Source organism: Polyodon spathula, chromosome 27, assembly GCF_017654505.1.
Source record: "Polyodon spathula isolate WHYD16114869_AA chromosome 27, ASM1765450v1, whole genome shotgun sequence".
Taxonomy (NCBI): Eukaryota; Metazoa; Chordata; class Actinopteri; order Acipenseriformes; family Polyodontidae; genus Polyodon; species Polyodon spathula.
In genome coordinates, this window is record NC_054560.1 from 4,950,729 (window position 1) to 4,970,903 (window position 20,175).

Consider the following 20,175-nt stretch of genomic DNA (forward strand, 5'->3'; position numbering starts at 1 on the left):
CGGTTTGATATGCACGAATGCGTTATAGAGTTTGCGATGGATCCTAACGCCAGTGTGCGTGTGTGTGTCTGTCTATATATATATATATATATATATATATATATATATATATATATATATATATATATATATATATATATATATATATATATATATATATATATTATATATTATATATATTAAGCGTGTGAACAAATTGTTTAAGTATGCATCCTGGACGTAAATTAATGGTAAATCGTCAGCCCAGTACTATTATAATACAAATGTTAATGAAAATTACAATGTACTGTTACAGACATAATTTTGTATTATTGGCAAATTCACCGTTTAATGCAACTGTTGTGAACATCAAAAAAACCATGAACAAAAATTTTTAAATAATTTATACATATGTATTATAATTTATATATACATATAAAACAAAACGGTGCAATGCAATTCTACGTCGAGATCCAGCTCCAGGTATTTTTTGATTTGGAAAACTAAACCTTTCAAACCAAAAAAGATCCAACAGCTATTGCTGATTCGACCAAGCAGCGTTGAGAACTCAACGGCAAAACAGTTTGTCTGAAAAATTTATTATATATATATATATCTATATATATTATATATATTATATCTACTATAAAGTTGTTATTGGTTACTTTCTTAGATAATATATATATATATATATAGATATATATATTTCTGACATGCTACAATATAAAACATCAACAATAACAATGAAAGAAATCTAACATTTATGCCATTGCAGTGTGTCATACAGTTTATTTTTCAGCTTGATTGTTCATAAAAACTTAAATCTTGTGGAGTTTTCAGACAGCTCTTCTTTACATCAAATGCGCTTGCATGCAGGGCTTCTAACATAAGCGTGTGCAGTGGGCGCGCTTGCTGGTTCTCGGCATGTCTGTGGTCAGTGGTGGATGTTGTTACTGTAGTTTTTAAATAAACGGCCCTGGGGCGAGGAGCCTGGCTGAGACAGTCAGATCTCGGGTCACAGTGACTGCGCGGCACTGCCATCCATGTTCTTCCGATCGAACTCCTGGATCCGCCCCTTGATGTGGCTCAGCTTTTCCTTCAAGTATTCACAGCGTTCCTTTTTCTCCATCACAACAGAGTCCTGTACACAAATAGATATAGTCAATTGTGTGTGTGTGTGTGTGTGGGGGGGGGGGGGGGGGGGGGTGGGTGGGGGTGTCCAAATGTCACGAACGACTCAGTGCTTATTGAGGTCAAAATAATGTCCACAAGGAAGGAAGTAAAGTGTGACAAAACCTACCTTATGAGTTCACAGGCCAAGTAGTGTTTAAATAGATATTAAACGGTCATTATTGTTTTTGAAAACAAACTAAAAGTGCCCAAATATTTTGTTTGTTGTTGACTTTCACCCTGTGTGGAGTTTTGTTTGACTGGAGTTATATATATGGAAAAAATTTGGGATGTACACAAAAGGTTTAAATGATTAAAAAAAAGATTTCTTTCGGATCGTTTTTGGCCAAAAGCCGTTTCTCCACAGTCCTCCTTTCAAAGCTATAAACATTTTTACTGCTTTAAACCCACTCAGTAATGCCCCCCCCCCCCAAGAATTCCAGCTTTTCCAACAAAGTAGATCTGAAGAGTAACCGTGAAACAACTGACATTCTTTTTCTTCTGGTACTCCTTCAGCACTCTCTTGATTCTCTCGTGCTCCTACATCAGCGGAGACAGAATTAAGAAAATGAATTAGGAAGAATTATTGTTGAAGTTTATAACAACAAACAAACAAACAAAAGAAACCATTTATGACAAAAAGACAAGATCGTAAAACCGAAGCAGAGCTGCATAGCATGTGCCTAACTACAGATGCAACCAGTGGAATTCCTATTATATTCTCATGGCTTCACTGCTAATGCAAACCTCAAGTGACCTGTAACTACCACTGGTATTACCACCAGGGCAATGGGTCTTACTAATAGAATGTATCTAAAGCAGGCATTCATTGGAGCCTGTCATACTGTTAGCTATCACACTCCCAAAAAGGGTTTAATTGATGCATCGCTCTCCATACCAGTGACCAGTTGCATTAAACATCTGAAGTAAAATTTCCCCTTAGTTTTCCCTTCAGGCATTGATTTTAAGGGTGTTGAAAAAAGCTACCAGACATGTTTAAGCCACTCTAGTAGTTCAGGGAAAAAAAAAACATCCTTAAGTGTTGTACAGATCTGGCCAAAAGCTTTGCATCATTGAGAATTTTAGGATTGAAACTTAATAAAAAACAAAAACAAAACAAAAAAAAACTAGACGAACATAATTCCGATCTTTTATTTAATGTCGTGTAATCAAAGAAACTACAAAATGATATAGCAGAAAATCAGTCAGTTTTTTCGTTAAGTATATGGAAAAATAAAGCGGTAGGCAATTCAACATGTTAACGAAACGTTATTCAGCAGGTTTCATTCGACTTTATGAAGTGATGCAAAACCTCTGGCCAGATCTGTGCATAGTGCTGAATGTATGCACTGGCTGACTTTCGGGGATAATGACACTGACTTGGGGGTTGTCTGTGTTGTGTAGAAGCTTGCTCATCATGGCATCCAGCTGAGTGAATTTCCTCTGCATGGCCTGAATATTGACGTGCAGCTCTTTGTACTCAGGGTACACGTCATTGAAGACTGCCTTGTACTGCTCCCGGTCCTCTGGGGAATGGATCTCTGTGTATTTACTGTAGGGACAGACAGACACTGTTACTGGCACCAGCTGTGAGCCCGATTCCACCCAATATTTTAGCTGGGGATAGGCATACAGTAAGAAAGTGATTGTGGAGCAATTTAACACACTACGTTATAAAATGTCTCAGCTGAACTGAATTTGGGTTTTAAGAGCTTCAATTCTGAACATGTCTAACAAGCCTAGAAGAAGATTTCCAGGCTATCCTGTGCCTGTCTGCTAAGTCCTGTTTATATGGGAGCTTCTTCACTGGGAATAGAGGTGCGATTGTGTGGTGCTGCTGTCACAGCTCTTGTTAAACCCTGATGATGGAGAGGTTGCTAGAGAGCAGTGATTCACTCACATGATGTAGTCGGGGATGACATGGGGTTTGGGGACGTGTCCGGTGGGGATGGACCGGTTGAGGACGACCCGGTTGTCTCCCTCCTCGGAGAAGTGGATCTGTTTGCTGGCTCGTCCAGCGTGGCTCAGCTCGTCCTCGAACACGATCCTCTTGGATCTGGATCTGGCAGGAGACGGGGGCGGCTGGGACAAGGGTGGAAATGGCATTCGATACACCGTAATTCATTACACCCCCAGGAGCCTGAGTATCGTGTCTAATAAATGTTTTGCTACAGATATATTCATTCATACCATGAGTGTAACAATTAACACTGTTAAAAATGATGCATTGTTACAATGTTTCGAATAAGGTATGTTTCTTGTATTATTATTATTATTATTATTATTATTATTATTATTATTATTATTATTATTATTATTATTATTATTACTAGCAGTCCTGTTATTATGAGGGATTGCACCAGCTGTCGAATTACAGCTGGAAAAATATTCTATTTGGCACCCAAACAGAGGGCGCTAACATCTATACAAAAACCATTTTAAAAATGACTAAATTAAAAATTAATTTGAAGCGATACCGCAAGTCGTTAAAAAGTACTTCCACTTCCCCTTACAGTAAACATCCCGATAATTCACCTCCGCGTTGTCAGATACAGGGAGGTGTGCCTGTGGGAGACGAAGGGTGTTCATATATTACACAGTCTATCAGGTACCAGGTGTGAAGGGTCCCAGGATGGCTGGCTTGATGTACTGGTGTTTACTGTTCTGTTTTGGGGGCTGGCACGCCCCCCTGCTGCTCACTGACCCCTGTCAGTGTTATATCGAGCTAGCTCCTCACCTTCCACATTCATCAGCCTTTCGGTAGGTCAGGAAAACACCCCACATCAGGAGGGGGTTGAATGTTATATGTGGACCTTGACCTCTAAATACATGTACAGAAGCAGTTTCTATGAAAGACAACACTGTGTTCTTCTGGCAATACACTTGCAACATGATTTTGTGACTGGTTGGTTTTATGACGAGGTTAATTTAGAAAACAATATAACATAATAATAATAATAATAATAACAATAATAGCACCCCAAAATGAATTGTCACTCTGACTATAATCTCTGTTCATTTTCATGCTTGGCACCAAAGTTATGCCAGTGCGAGATGGATTCAGGGTGGCTAGTCAAACCAAAAAAAAAAAAACCTGAGCTCTATAAACCTTTAACTAAAAATATAAAACTTTAACACAACCCGAAAGGATTCACTGATCCCCCAAGACCCACCTCGTATCCAAACACTGCAGCATGCCTCCTGTCGGCCTCGTGCCTCCACATCTTCAGACAGACGATGCCGCTGATAAGATACATCAGCATGTTGATGAACAGGAAGGCAGTGCCGGCCATCTGGCTCCCTTCCACCCTGCAGAAGTTGGACATCAGCGGGTTGATTCCAAGGGTTAGGTAGCACATTCCCCCGCGGTTCATGTCATTGATGTACACGATCCCTGCTGCCATGTACAAGAGAAACATCACCAGGTTGATCGCAAACTCCGTTAGAGGCCACCAGTGAGAGTCCAGAAGGATGGTCCTGTAGTACATGGTCAACCCCAGCACTAGCAAAATGACAGTCAGAAGCCAAGCCAGACTGACCACCACCAATACAAAGGGGGTCATGGGCCCGCTATAGATGTACCCCCCCGGTCCTCCATAATACCCTCCATAGCTGTAACTTTGGGCTTGGTAGCCATATATGTTGTACCATTGGCTGTCTTTTTGGATGTTGGCACAGACACAGGCAAACACCATGCCTCCGAAGATCAGCTCAATCCCAGCCAACAATCTGAGCAGCCCAGGCCAGGACTTCATGTAGGAATATTTCTGCTGGTAGACCTCCATCTTCTCTGCGTAATACTCCGCCGGATGGATGCTGTCTTCAGAGGGCTCGAAGGGGTCTCTGAAGACCGAAGGGGTCTCCTGGCCGTAGTCCACGGTGTAGCCATCCGGGAAAGGAGGCAGAAGTTCTTTCGACAAGCTTGACCCCCAGGTGTCCAGCTTGGCCCCGTAATCCCCAAAGTTCCTGCGGTCCATGAGAGGGCTTAACGGGGGGGTACCCCCACTTCCATCTGGCAGGAAGTTCTCAGAAGAATCCTGCTGGGAATGGCCTCCCTTCTTCCACTTCCTGAAGAAGTTGCCCCAGGATTCTGGTATCAGTTTTCTTGCAGTTCCTCTGGATTCAGAGCTATTCACATCCCTGACAGGGGGGGTGCTCGGGAGAGGGGGGGCCTCGCTGGAATCGCTGTCACAATCCTGCTTTAAAAACTGTGAGGGCAAAACTTGCCTTTGGAAGGTTAAAGGTTCATCCAGATCATCGTCCAGGTAGGTAACTAGCCTCCTCTGGCTCTGAGTGGCCCTGGAGTAAGAAGGCAAGTCTTCCGAAGTCATTCTAGTTCTTTAAAGGATTTGCTTTCTTGTGTTTAATCACTAATAACTTGGAAGGCACATGTGGTGATGCTGGCATGCTGTTGTCTGCAGAGGAACCTGCACTTGAATCCGGTCAGGGAGACAGACTGAGACAGTCATCAACACATAATATCATATTGTGTGCAAATAAATCCAGGTGCATTTCATAGACTATCCCGCAGATAAAGACTACCTATTTATTTACATTTACACCATTAAATGACAGTGATTTTCTATATTTCTGTTTTTAATTAAACCGACTAAACCAAGAACACCCCTTGGTAAGGCCAATTTAATTCTGATCTGTACTGTGAACCCCAAGACAAGAGAATTACATTTCAGGTTGGGATCCTAACATATACATTCAGTATTAGCTAGAGGTTTCTAGTCACAATTACATGCATGCATTTCTTTTAAAGACTCGATTACGCACACGCACACACACACACACACACACAAACGGTTTTCTTCCTCCTGGCTGAGTAACTTATTAAAAACCCATTAGAATCCAGTGAGTTTCGTGCAGTTAAAGTCATGTCTAGGGTTGAGCAGACCCTTCCCTCCCTCCTCTCCAAGCTTTACTGCTGGTAAATGTAAAAACCCTTTTCTGTTTTGTAGTCTTACCTGACAACAGTGGTCTAGTTTTACAGTTTAAAGTTAGAAATCTAGTAAGAAATAATCTGTGCAAAACTATTATTTAATTTTGTTTTTTTGTTGAAAGAAAACTTGAACAAAGGATCAAAAGCTTGGTAAAAGTTCCCTGGAAAGTGAAAGGGTCCAGTACTCCACAGAGAATGACTCTACCTTGTCCTGGGAGGCTGCTGTTCAGGTAGCCAGGAGCACTCTCTTCCGTTCTGTGCTGTTTTCTGAGAGACAGACGCCTGTTAAAATGGCTGCTCTCCTCTACCTGCCCAGCTGACTCAGCTCCCTTATCTATGAGCAGGGAATACTGGACCGAAGTTTAAACATTAAACCTGAAACTCATTATCAGCTGTCTGCTTCCTGCAAACACTAGGCGGCTGCTACCACCAGTTAACTCTGCAGAGGGGCCTGGAGGCACACTGACTCTCCTCCAGTGTGTCTGTTAGACACTGTAGCAGCTACACTTCAAATATCCCACTGAGCCTCTCCCACGCACACCATCAGAATTCTCAATGCTTTACGCTTCATTACCAGCGCAGTCCTGAAACACTCGTCCTTGAACAAGAAAATGAAACAATTATTAAATTATTAAAAATTAGAAACAATTCTTGTTGATGTTTAGAAAAACAAACAATAAAAAGAAACCGTTTGTGACAAAAAGACAAGATTGTAAAACTGAAACGGAGCTCCATTGGAATTCCTATTACATTCTCATGGCTTCACTGCTAATGCCAACCTCAAGTGACCTGTAACTACCACTGGTATTAGCACCAGGGCAATGGGTCTTACTAATAGAATGTATCTAAAGCAGGCACTCATTGGAGCCTGTCATACTATTAGCTATCACATTGTCTTATCTTATTGTTTGTTTGCTTCATTTATATGTTTGCTCATCCCAGTGTTAGTTCTGAAAAACTCAAAAACACAACACTTCTCAAAATGGACTCGCCAACAGAACTAGGACTCTATGGGGTTTATTTGATCAACCTACAGCACACACCACCAGGATAAGCTGTTTTAGAGTCCTGGGGAAATGGCTGTGGATTGCATCGACTGTAGTAAAAAAATAAAAACATTCTTTAAATAACTCATGGGTTCAAGTTCTGTGAATAGGGCCCACTACAACGTTCTTTTCCCTCCAAACCGTTAATTTTATTTTGTATTTGTATTTATTTTTGCAGTGCATCATCCCAAACTGACCAGCAGAGGGTAGTGGCTGCTCATGTTGGTACCAATGTTGTACAGACAGCTCTCCATCCCAGAAGGTTACAGAACCAGAAATCTGCTTTCATTACCCTATCCCTGCTGATGTAGTCTCTCTCCCCCTTCCCCTCTCTCTCTCTCTCTCTCTCTCTCTCTCTCTCTCTCTCTCTCTCTCTCATCACTTCAGTATGAAACTCCCTGGTCTGAATTCCCCAACGCTGCGCCTTTACAAGGTCGTCCCAGAAAGAAGTCATCAACCACTTCCGAATCATTTTTACTGTCAGTGAGGAGGCCATTTTTACGATCATCTCTAACCCTATCGCAAGGCAATGTGTAGATGATGCTATCTGTGCAAGGCAATGTGTAGATGATGCTATCTGTGCAAGGCAATGTGTAGATGATGCTATCTGTGCAAGGCAATGTGTAGATGATGCTATCTGTGCAAGGCAATGTGTAGAACAAAATATTGAAATAGAGGGTAGCGTGTTGACTACTGTCAATCAAGTTTTGCTACCAAGGGAGTGAAACTCGATTAGAAGTTTGCAGGAATGGTCGATTGTACAGGTATGGGAATATATTGAACGTCGAGAATGGGTTTGTGTATACCAAGGAATCATAGGATTTTAATTATCAAACTGTTTAACAGATATATAGGGTGACTTCAGCTCTGATAAATGAACACTGAAATTGCTGCTGTAGAAAGAACAGTCATTTGTTTCTGTTCCCATAAATATCCAGCCAGTTTGCTGGGGTCCTGCCCTCATTTCAAAGAACGTGTTATAAAAGAATTGAATTCTCATTTGCATATTTGTGTATTAGCGTGCAGTAATTAATCTGTGGCCGATGGAGGTACTTGGCGTGGAATTAAGGAATTAAATCAATCATCTCCTTTTTTTCTACTGTGTTGAGATCTGCCCCCCCCCCCCCCCCCCCCCCCCCCCCCCCCCCCCCCCCCCCCCTTCTGGAACGTACCACAGCCTTTGTTACTGAAGGCACGTTGAGTAATTTAATAAATTCCTGTGTACATGTGTAAACGGAGATGCCACCCCTCAGCTGCCATTTCCAATGATCCTGTAAACAGACACCAGAACAAGCCGGCTGCACCGCGAGAGCCCACTTTGAAGGACAGTTAGGGAGGCAGGAATTGCACCCACAGGCTGGAAAGCATTGGGCAAACAACTCACTTCTGTCAAGTGTTTGTCAATGTTCCGAAAAAAAAAGACTCAAAAGAAGAACGGGAGGTTCAGGAGCTTCCTCTGATCACACCGGACGCCCGGCAATCCCAAACCAAGATTGACAACTCGGCACTGCCAGAATGCTAACCTGCGCTCCCCTGACTGCATGACTCACCCTGCACACTGCACAGTCGTGTTTTCACCAGGGGACTTCCCTTCTGATTCAGTGGACAATATCAACTACCCATAAACAAGTTGATAAAGGGTTCAGGAATCACAGTGGGCGCTGGTATACAGGTGTGGGTCGTGTCATGTAAGGGGTTAACCTGATTGGCTGTTTGAAGTGGCACCCAATTAAAAAATGGTGACAGGCTTTGTGTTTCTGTGTTTCGTTTACTTCTTTCTTTCCCTTAAATTATTGATGGGAGGCAGTACTGAGTTAACCCTCTCATTCCCAATCCTTCGTTGCCAATGGAACATCAGTCTGCTTGGTCGGGTAGATGGGTACCGCTCAATAATTCGACTTTATCCTTAAACCGGAGTTTGTATACTATTGGAAACTGAATTGCTTCAAATTTGATGCCGTTCTATTTTTCAAAAACCATTAATCCTCTGGGTTGTTGTCTGCACTGCCTGTATCAAAATCTGTGTTGATTTGATCTTATTCTTTAGCAAAGACGTCATTGTCGTTGTCAGATAATACCTGACTGACTTCAACAAAAGGTGCATTTCTTGTTTTTGAAAAATTTTGTGATTAATTTTTCCTCAAAACTAAAAATATTAATGTGGCAACCGTACGATGAACAACATGCTCTGAATCATCACATCACTAGCACCAACCCAGTGATCACATGACAATAGTTTTGCAATTCTGCTAAAGAGTAATTCTCAGCAATGTGCATCACCCCTCCAAGGTCATTATGGGTTTGCAACATGCCTGGAGGAATCCCTTCGGAAATATGTCCTTTTGGTTTCTTTTAAGTGCTTCGCTGAAGGTTTAAAAGTACTGACAAATTGTTATACTGTCCAAATCCTTTTTTTTTTTTTTTTTTTTTTGGACTGGCTACATATTTAAATCCTAATGCCGTCTAGCCTGGGAAAGATGATAAGGAAATTAAAAGGTTTCCTCTCTCTGTGTCTCTGCAGAGGGAGCAGCCACCGCAGGCTCGCTGGGAAATCCCTTTCTTGTTTGTAAATGTTAGGCTTCAAAGAAGTCTAGGGGGTTCAAAAGCATGCGGTTCTAGCGAGCCAGAAAGACCTTTTGGTGGAGCGGCAGACCCCCGACAGCCTTGTGAGGAAAACAACTTCAGTATTTTACCATGGAGAAAACAAACAAACAGCACCATCAAACCGGCACAGGGAACAGCAGAGCTTGGCCAGACAGTGCAGAAACCTTCCAGTTACACTGTAGCTGTACCGTCAAAGCACATACGTAGAACATGCACTGTTGTCACAAATTGCATGTCAGTACCTTAGTTCATTATTTGACATGGCTAGGGCTGAAATCTATTGAAATTAAAATTAACTATATTGTAACTGCAATTTACGAATACGCAAAAAGGGTGCCTAAGTGACGTCATTTCAAACCCACCGATTGCATCATGCAGAACTAGCACAGTACAGGGCTTAGAAATATAGCAGCTAACACAAGTGTATCAGCTACAATCACTTCAGTGGGCTTCTGCGGAAGTATGAGCTGCAACGCTGCTACAGAGCTGCGCAGAAGGGACTCGCTTTCTGCTGTGTTAGGTTCAGCGCTAATTCATTCAAATTACTCATGAGCAGAGATATGCTTGGGCTGATTTATCTCGGCCAGGCTCAGCATTTCGAAAGAGCCCATCTCCCATGGCTCCAGTTACACCCAGCCCTGCGCACCAAGACGCCTATGAATCCCTCAGCAGCTCCAGCTCCAATTGCTGGTAATTGAATCAGTCCTGACTGGAGCGCTAATTCCCTCGCACAATTATGGGTGAGCTTGGATATATCACAGCAGAGGGTGTGTTTTAAAGCAATTCCCAACAAGGGAATGCATTGGTGGAACTGGAAAAGGTTGGGAATGGATCTCCCTTCACTGCATAATTAAAAGAAAATCCTGAATTTATTTCCTGAAAGATAAAATGGTGATTTATTGGTCTCATAAACAGACAATTTACGAGAGGCGTTTAGGATCAGAGGATTGAGATGACTGTTCTGTATATAAGTGCTACATCAGTTAGCTGTTACATAGCTTTGCTACAAATCTGTATCCCAGGATGCACCTGCAACGTGAAACTCAAGAACCACCACGTCGAGCGTTCTTTAAGGAATGGCAGCCAAGAAAACAATAATTGTTCGTTCTAACTGCAGTTTGAAACGTGGCTGATCAGGCAGAAGGATTGTAATCTAGTACTGAGGTTCAATAAGGGAATCTCAAGTATTATCAATGTTTGAAAATGTTGTTTTATGACATTTTCAAGGGGAAAAAAGACAATTTTATAAGTCAGTCATTTTCCTCTGTATTGCGGTGTAAGAGGGTTTAGCAAGGTCTGTTTGCATGTTTGGTAATAACAGACAAGGATGATGAACAGCTCCCTAATCCTACAGCTTGTGCTGGCAGCAGAAACCAAGGGATTGGAGACGTAGAGAGAAGCCAAGCTCTATGACACTTTGACCTTTAGTGTTGACATCTCATCACTGTCTATACGTGAGCATTTGCTTGAACTAAAAACTGCTTAAAGAGAATCCAATTCAAGTAAACTTTTTTAAAGGGAAAATTATGTTTTTTTTTTATTTCCTGTTTTGTAATATGAACAAAACTGTGTTATAAAGAAAAATAAACCCCAAACAAACAACCAAACTGTCATACCGGTACTGCAATGGTTATGCTTTTAATCATCCTTGCTTTATGCAGCCATTTAAAAAAGAATGCGAAAGTGAAGCAATATTTATGTGGGTTGAATTAAAGCATCATCAGTGATTGCTTCCTTATCCCTCCCACTGGGAAATAGTTGACTGTCTGAAAAAGCAAAGCTTGTCAAACAGAGAAGAGTCAGGTTCTGTAGTCGGTCCTGGCTTTGACTGGAACAGAACCGTAGGATAGCAGATCTGTGCTTCCAATAAGAAAATTCAAACAACAACATAAAGCAGGGGCCGGCCCCATTAAAACCTTTTGTGTTTCATGCAAACTGGCTTTTACCCGTGCAGACCTGGATGCATTACATGCATGAAGGCAAATGCTGTGTTTTTGGTATTACTCGATTCTGAATGGACCAGGTTGTCAAAAAGCATGCCAGTTCTATTCTGTGCACAAGGAGAGCCCCCCCTCTCTTCACTGACAGACTGATGAAGTAGCTAACTGGGAGACGTCTCTAACCCCCGCCCTGTTACCATCCTGCAGTCTCTCACTTTCTTATCTGGGAGATTGCCTTTTTCCCTGTTTCCCTGCTGAGTGTGTGTGTGTGTGTGCTGTGTGTCAGTGTGTGTATTAGTGTGTGTCTGTGTGTCAGTGCGTGTGTGTGTGTCAGTGTGTGTGTGTTTTGCTGCATGATTTTCTCAATGCACTGCTTTGTCACGACTCCCCCCCCCCCACACACACACACACACACGTGCAGACTGAAGGAGCAGGAACCTCCTCTCTCTCTCCCTCTCAAACTCTCTATTATTACCATGTCTCACTCAATTACTCATCCCTATTGTTCTCTGTCTATTACTCTGCTTCTCTCCTCTATCACCCACTCTCTCCACTCTTTTTTCTCTCCTTTCTTCTCATTCTCATCTCAATAAATTCCCCCTCCCTCTCTTTCGCTCTCTTTCCCTGTCAGGCATTAAACAGGGGTGTCCTGCACATGGGATTTTCCATTAGTTTCATTCTGGCACAGAAACAGGTTCCCTGCACAGCTGAGAGTAATTATTAAAAAAAACACTTTTCTCCTCTCTCTCTCACTCCCTGACCCCGCTCGTATTGTGTGTGTGGTGCAGTGGGGTACGGATATAGATTCCCCCCTCCTTCGCTCTCTCTCCCTCTCTGTATCTCACACTCTTATTCTCCCTTGCTTTTTTCCTCCCTCCCTCCCTCTCTCTCTGTCTGAGAGCTGTGGGGCAGGTTCATAGATTCCCCCCTCATTCTCTCTCTCTCTCTCTCTCTCTCTCTCTCTCTCTCTCTCTCTCTCTCTCTCTCTCTCTCTCTCTTATCTCACACTATTAGTCTCCCATGCTTTATTTCTTCCTCCCTCCTCTCTCTCTCTCTGTATGAGTGCTGTGGGGCAGGTTCATAGATTCCCCCCTCATTCCCCCTCCCTCCCTCTCTCTCTCTGTCTTCTCCCTCCCTCTCTCTCTCTGTCTGAGAGCTGTGGGGCAGGTTGATAGATTCCCCCCTCATTCTCTCTCTCTCTCTCTCTCTCTCTCTCTCTCTCTCTCTCTCTCTCTCTCTCTCTCTCTCTCTGTATCTCACACTATTAGTCTCCCATGCTTTATTTCTTCCTCCCTCCCTCTCTCTCTCTGTATGAGTGCTGTGGGGCAGGTTGATGGATGTGAGCAGTGCAGTTTTGGTGCAGAACGCGTGTCCCATCTGCTCGCTCAGCGTGCCATGTGGTTACTGCACGTTTACTGATGAGATCTGAACGCCTGTGCCGCTAAAGAGACACACTCTGTGTGTGAGGGGGTTGGGGGAGTGGGGGTGTGTGGAGAAGGTTTGCCATCAGTGTAAGGAAGAAGAGAGACAAGCATGTCCATATGAACAATTAAACTGTGAGTCTGCTGATAGATTCCCATGTACTTTATGCTGTGTTGGTTTTTCATGCTCTCTAAACTCACCGCGCCGTTGTTGGCTCTCAGCTCTGCCAGTGCTGAATTCTCTGTAATGTTTTTAATTGGCTGGCTCCTAAATCACACTGCACTGGCTTGTCAACACTATATTACAGGTAATGGCTCTCTAGTGTCGCTGCTGTCCCCATGCTGCACGAGAACCTCAATGGTAATATTTTCACAAAGCAGTAAGCAGCCCAGCTACTGAGAAATAAAAGTAAGGCAACCGGTGTTCATTCATTACAGTATTTTATTCCAGTGCTACTAGATATGCATAATGTGGCAGTGTATATAAAACAGTGATTATACATTTTATATTTTGATTTGTTTAAAAAATTATAAATCATCTGATGTCACTACCGAGAAATAATATGGTCTAATAGATACTTACTTGCTTCCGTTATTTTACATTACTGTGACTTTTGGCTTTTAAAGGTCCCTGGATTCTGGAATCAGAATCTGAATGCTGGGGCAATGCTGGGGAAGGGGCATGGGGCAGGGCTGCGTTATTGGAGGTGGTTGAAGAGGACTCCTTTTGTTGGGCTGGATAGCTGGTGCTAGCGGGCATTCGTTGTTAGTCTCTGCGTTTCTGAGCGCTCCATATCAGGGTCGTTCTCTTCCATGTGCCTGGCGCGAGATCAAGGCTGCCCATTTCTAGCCTTGGATTCTTGAATTCCCAATCTTGTGTATCCACTGTGGCACCCTCATTGAGGGCATACCCACATACAGTGCATGCCAACCTTCCTGGCCACTTCGAGGCCCACATGGCGGTGCACAAACGCTCTATTGCAATCGATGGCTTTGGTTTGCCTTGGCCATGGAAATCTCACACACTGATCTGTCCCAGTGTTGTCTATTTGTGTTCAAGCACTTTTTGGAAGGTTTGGGAATTTTTTTTTTTTTAATTATTTTTGCGAGAGTTTTGGACTGGACAAAAATCCAACCAAAATCACAGGGATTTTTTAAGAGTGATCTGGAACTGAACATGCAAGAGTTGAGCCAAACTGACCCGATGCTAAAAAGCAACAATATCTTCAGCATAAGAGATTATAAACATCTATTGCAGCACCACTTACTAAGGTAAGCAGGTGATTTTTGCCATGCTCTGAAAGTAATACAAAATCATTGGAGCATGTAAATGAACCAGACGGCCAACAAAGGCTGTTTCCTATCTTTCTGAGGAAGTGCACAGCTGAACTATGGGAAGAACATAATAAGCAGACACAGTGGATTCATGTTTCATTATAATACAGAATATGACAGTGAGACACTGAAGCATTGAAATGTTTTTAGTTTCCATGTTAGAAGACTAAATTATGTTAGACTGAATTGTTCTAGATTACTGTACAATACATTCAGGTTTAAATTTCACAGTTCCCAGTCGGGGTGTTTGTCTCTTTTTCCCTGCTGTTTTGGCTCTGTTGGTGAACTCTTGCATGTTTGCGTGTATCTCTGTGGTTAAAAGGTTAGAAATGATGTCGACCCACCAAAACCCAGCACCCGGACTGTTAACAAGGATGCTGTGGCTTGAGCTGAAAAGGGATAGCATATTTTTTATATTCTTTGGGAGATATTTCATGAAATAGATCAGGAACATGGCGGTATTAGGAGATGGAATGAAAATGGACAGCTCACCCCTTGTTCTCACATTAGATTGTATGGTATGGGGCTTTATCTCAGAGTACTGATGAAAAACCTCACAGCCTTCCAGTCCTCTTATGCTAACTTAGAATGCATAGTGTATCAGAGTCCTGCACCAGTTACTGGCATGGACTTACACAAGGACGATCCAAAGCTTGCTGACTTACACATGCCCTATTTGTAGCCTGGTTTATAAGAGTGCTTTTATACTTCAATCAATCCCTTTTTGTAAACATTTTCTTTATTGGGGATAATCAGCGCTCCAGATAAGCTGAGTACGAGGTGTCTTACACTTTGAAAAAATATGAATTAGTCATGATATTTAAATTGTGAATATACTGCATGTGGTAGCTAGATAAACGATGGGACAGCTTGTAGCCTGGCTGGGAATTAGCAGAAACACATGACCAGTAAGTCAAGAGTTCGCACTTGCAATGCGTGCTTGTGACTGGTGAACAGGCGTCTGGCGTCTGGATTTCTCAGCCTGACCAACCAGTTTATCTATCTGTTAACAGAATTTTTGGAAGGTAAATCTCTCTCTCTCTCTCTCTCTCTCTCTCTCTCTCTCTCTCTCTCTCTCTCTCTCTCTCTCTCTCTATCTCTATATATATATATATATGTGTGTGTGTGTGTATATATATATATATATATATATATATATATATATATATATATATATATATATATATATATATATATAATATTCTCTGTTGGAGCAGCAACTTCTCAGACTATAACAGTACTAATATTATTAAGGCAGGACTAAAGGAGGAATCAATAAGACAAAGTTTTTGTACAGTAGTTTAAATTAGCATTACAGTTAAAATGCAAGGCTTTGGTTAATGGTAATGAATACCCCATAAGCTAGCATTAAAGCAGGTACTGTAATTTACATTTTACACACCCAAAATACAATTTACGCACATAGAGTTTAAACTGGAGAATAAATTACTCAACGACTCAAAACCTTATCTGGAGCACTGGGTATTATTATTATTATTATTATTATTATTATTATTATTATTATTATTATTATTATTATTATTATTATTATTATTATCTTTTTGTTACTTATTGAGCACGTGTTTGCATAAGAGTTCTTATTATTCTGGTAAAATAAGAGCAAATATTTTGATTTATTTAAAAAAGGGACATTTCTGTTTATTCTTTACCACTTAGATTGGAAAGAGAAGTTCTTAGCCCCTCCCTTCTATCTTCGTGTGAATAAGCCACACCCTTTGAACAAGTGGGAGGGGTCTGTTGATAATTTCTGTAAGGAAACTCCTCCCCATTTGGCAGAGTTTGTTATTAGTAAACCCATCCACTTCTACTGGTATGTATGGGGATTGGGCCTTTTTTTTGTTCCTGGGCTGGGCTTAATATGTGCGCCTTATTTAAGGGCCACAGTTTAAAACAATACTTTACATATCCCGAAAATTAAGATTTCAATAGGACAGTACACCATGTTCACTAGCTTGGATATCTGTAGCAGCTACTTGTCAGCTTCTGGTAAATAAACTTAGTCACTCTCTCCTACCAGGTGCTGTGTGTATCTGAGCTATAGGGCCACCCTTGATAATGTTAGTGTTTATTCTTGTATTAGAGAAGTGTGTTTTTTTTTAATATAGTCACTGCTTTCTGCTGTCGGGACCCTGCTAAAAAGGAGATGCATGTAAATCCTATTTTCTTTTATCCTCGTTAAATGGATACAAAATTGCACTGAAATTCTGTAAATAGAAAAGGATGCCCGCACCACCACCCTCTCCCCCAAGGGACAAAGCTTTGTAGGGGTAAACCCCGCCCCCAGGTGCACTGAAACATGCAAGGGGGCGGGGTCTGTTTCTCAATTCTGTAGGAAAAGCACGTCCTCTGTGGGTGTGGCTTGCTGCCTCCTTCCTGCGTAGAGAAGAACCCTGACAGGGAGGAGCAGGGAGGAAGGAAGTCTGTAGCACCTGGATCCAGGTTCTTATCCCGTATCTGTGCTCTCTGCTTCCTGTGCCAGCCAAGGAGCTCCCCCCTTGTGGGGCAGCCTCAGCGCCTAACCTTGGCATTGTACAGTTTTTTTATTTTAGGGTTCATCCGGTGTGATAGCCAGCTCCACCCCAGCACCCTGAACTCAGTCAGTAACTATACAAGGGCTTTACAAAAAAGCTAACTTGAACAGCCATACAATGGCTAAACATAAACCATATTCTTCACTGTTTTTTTTTTTTTTTTATTCCAGTCTGGATCGCTTGTTTTTCAGTCGCTGCTGTCGTCCCGGTGGTTGGTTACCCGCTGTCAGAGGAGGTGTGTGGCGCGGTGGAGGGCGAGCGCCGGTGCCTAGTGGGGGTCCAGGACCTCTCGGACCCCAGCGAAGCCGGCCTGAAGCGTTGCGCAAAGCCGTCTAGGAAGTCACGTTGCTGCTGTGTTATGGCTTGGCTGAGGAGGCCAGGCAGGGCCTGCAGGCTGCCCGTGATGGAGTCCAGCTTGTCCTCTATCGTTCCGATGCGCTTGTCCAGGTCCTCGCTGCGCTCCTGCAGCTCCGACACCAGGTCGTACATCACGTTCTGCGTCTGCACGGAGAAAACAAGCACCACGTCACCCAGAGCTAGAAGGATAGGAATCACAGCTCATTTTAACATTATGAAATAGCAGTCGAAAAGTCACGCTATTTAATTTTTTTTTCTATTTCTAAAGAAACAAAACAAGAAAGGCTAGCAGCCAGGAGAGGAAAGTGGGAATGTTTATTTTAAAATTTAAAACGAGGGCTATATATAGGTTTTGCTCAGGTGTTTGTACCATCCATTCATTCATTTGAAAAGTACAACTTTTTACAAAACCAAAAAAGAAACTATTGCTTGCTAGGTTTGAAATCTTAGTTAATCTGTATTTTCTATTCACTTCATTAAAATGTAGAACAAAAAATAATAATTCCTGCCCCCACCCCCATTCTATGACAACAGAATTTATAACATTGTAATAAAGCTGTAATATGCATGTAGTTGCATGAGTCAGAATGTGTTTAGAACGACACTGTACTGTAATTTAATCTTTAATGCACCTATAGCAATACTTGTGTAAACCACTGATAGATAGGGTTTGCTGTGCAATACCTCTTGTATTAAAAGAAGAACACAGCACACATATTTTGGTGGAAGTTCAAGTAGTTTCTTACTATTTGGTGCAAACTTTGCATTGGAACAGAAAGCTTAATAAATCTTGCCAAAAGTCTTGAAATTATGATCTGGGTCTGAAGAACTTGCTTATTTATAAAGATTAATGACAACAGTCCTCAATGTATAGTTAGATATTCCATCTGCAAAAGGAATATTTAATGTAACAAATCCCTTATAATAAACTTTTAATGAGGAGCAAAAAGCAAACCATGAATTTTTAATTGTGGGATACTCAATCTTGTTTGTGTCAGGTCAACACACGTTCCTGGTTTCACCTCTCCAAACTCGCTTTATTAAAAGATGAACATCTTGCATACCCACCTTCGCCAAGTCCACCAAACTGTTTGCCTGGTCGTTCAGCTTCCTCTGTTCCATTTTGACACTGCGCAGTCTAAGCGGAGGGGTTGGGGGGGGTGTGCACAGGGAGGGGAGAGTAACACACCACACTGTTAGCAGAGCCTTGGCCAGACACTGATGCATTTGTCCACATGCAAACATTCCCAGTCCAGATTTGCCATACCAAGCATGCAACTGCAACAAGAGGCAAACCTTTTCAGAGCATTCAAACATCTTGCTGCTTCCATCCATTCCCATTCCCACACAGCCTCACTCGCGGGCGTTGTGTTAAGCCATGGCATCGAGCATGCCCACAGTTCAATCAGAATGATGTCAGAGGGTGCAATGACACACAAGCGATGGAGAGCTGGAGGGTAGGCACGTGGCACTGGAGTGATAGAGTCGGGTGTGGTGGTACGGGTTTGAGGAGCAAAGCAGGGCCAAAATGCTTTTAGTTCCTTTCAACACCCTTAGAAAAGCTGACCAGTGTAACTGTGCTCACTACACTATGCAGTTAATCAGCTTGCCACTGTTTTCATACTGCTTTGCCATACTTCTCTTTTGTTTACCATGCTTGCCTGTGCTGTACCATGATTTCACCATGCTCTATACCTGAAGTTCAATTCAAATCAAGTTCTAAGGGTGGTCATGTTAAAAATAAACACCAGGGACTTGGCCCCATCTGCACTGCTTCTGTGTCAGGCTAGGAATTTTTCGGAACACCCCTTGATATACTGCATTTCAGTGCTGACGTTACTACAGGGGTTTTGAGGAATCTGCAATATCTGGACCCCATAGGATTTGAACTAAGCTTCTACAAGGTGACCTAGGAATGTGTGCCATGGTTTAACTGGGAATACCAGCCACCAGTGTGCCAGCCCGTCTCTCCCAGACTCAGGGATAGCAACGGGAAAGACAGCAGAATATAGGCAGTGGAGATGTCCGATGATCTTTGACGCCATTGTGTTTTTACACATGTCTTAAAAGGGAGCAAAGAAACAAAACTTGGACAGCGCTTTGCAAATACACTACTCTAGTATAGCAGTGACTATTACGTTTACTGCACTATTTCTATATGTGTGCATGTCTGTACAGTACTGTACGGTATCTACACCCTATAGTACTGCCAGGCTTACTATATCTTCACTTTGTACACTGAAGCATCTAAAGTCTTGTTATCCACACATCACTATGTATTACTATCTACAATCCTGTATCATGGAAATACATAAAAAATGTTTTAAATATATTATATTTTAACTGCATACACAGTTTCTGATTAAATGCACAATCATCATTACCTTCAAGCACATACAGATGTTCTTGATAATCACATGCTGTACTTCTGTGACTTTTCATTATGACTGTGGCCATGCACTAAAAGGAGGAATCAGCTCTGCATTGCAATCACATTGAATGGATGCTGAATGAAGTGGGGTATTGTTACTGAGTAATTAACAAACCCACAGCTTCACCCTCGATCAAGTACATAATTACCATGCAGTTCTTTCTCAACAGCGCTAAATTGCCTGTTAATTTACTGTGGAATGAGCTACAGATAGTGTTGACCATAAAAGTCCCCAATGCAAGCTGTTACTCCCCAGTAGCACTACCCCCGCCCCCCCCAGGCTGTGATGATGAACACCCCAAGCCCCTGTGCTGAGGGAGGGTCCCTGCTGGACTGCATCTTCCCAGAACTCCATAGCATCTGACACCCAGCCCAGGCTCTTCATAGCTCCA

The 20,175-nt window shown here is 42.3% G+C and overlaps 2 protein-coding genes across 7 annotated transcripts in view; both read right to left on the reverse strand.

Annotated features, from left to right (window-relative positions):
• Positions 1 to 709: 709 nt before the first annotated feature.
• Positions 710 to 7,397, reverse strand: LOC121301177 (MARVEL domain-containing protein 2-like). Its single transcript, XM_041230316.1, has 7 exons — positions 7,341 to 7,397; positions 6,303 to 6,379; positions 4,323 to 5,448; positions 3,050 to 3,231; positions 2,530 to 2,701; positions 1,639 to 1,689; positions 710 to 1,120 (listed from the first exon to the last, which is right to left on the reverse strand). The coding sequence occupies exons 1-7, from the start codon at positions 7,395 to 7,397 to the stop codon at positions 995 to 997; spliced, it is 1,791 nt and encodes a 596-aa protein (XP_041086250.1). The 3' UTR covers positions 710 to 994.
• Positions 7,398 to 15,604: 8,207 nt separating this feature from the next.
• LOC121301597 (small conductance calcium-activated potassium channel protein 2-like) overlaps positions 15,605 to 20,175 on the reverse strand; it is a 41,986-nt gene continuing 37,415 nt past the window's right edge. For 3 of the 6 annotated variants that reach the window (XM_041231124.1, XM_041231123.1, XM_041231125.1), the window contains exons 9-10: positions 18,421 to 18,490; positions 15,605 to 17,496 (exon numbers count right to left, since the gene is read on the reverse strand). In XM_041231124.1, the coding sequence (XP_041087058.1) occupies positions 17,212 to 17,496; positions 18,421 to 18,490 (355 nt within the window). In that variant the 3' untranslated portion in view covers positions 15,605 to 17,211. The remainder of the gene's footprint in view (positions 17,497 to 18,420; positions 18,491 to 20,175) is intronic. The other 3 variants (XM_041231121.1, XM_041231120.1, XM_041231119.1) reach the window with 1 other exon arrangement.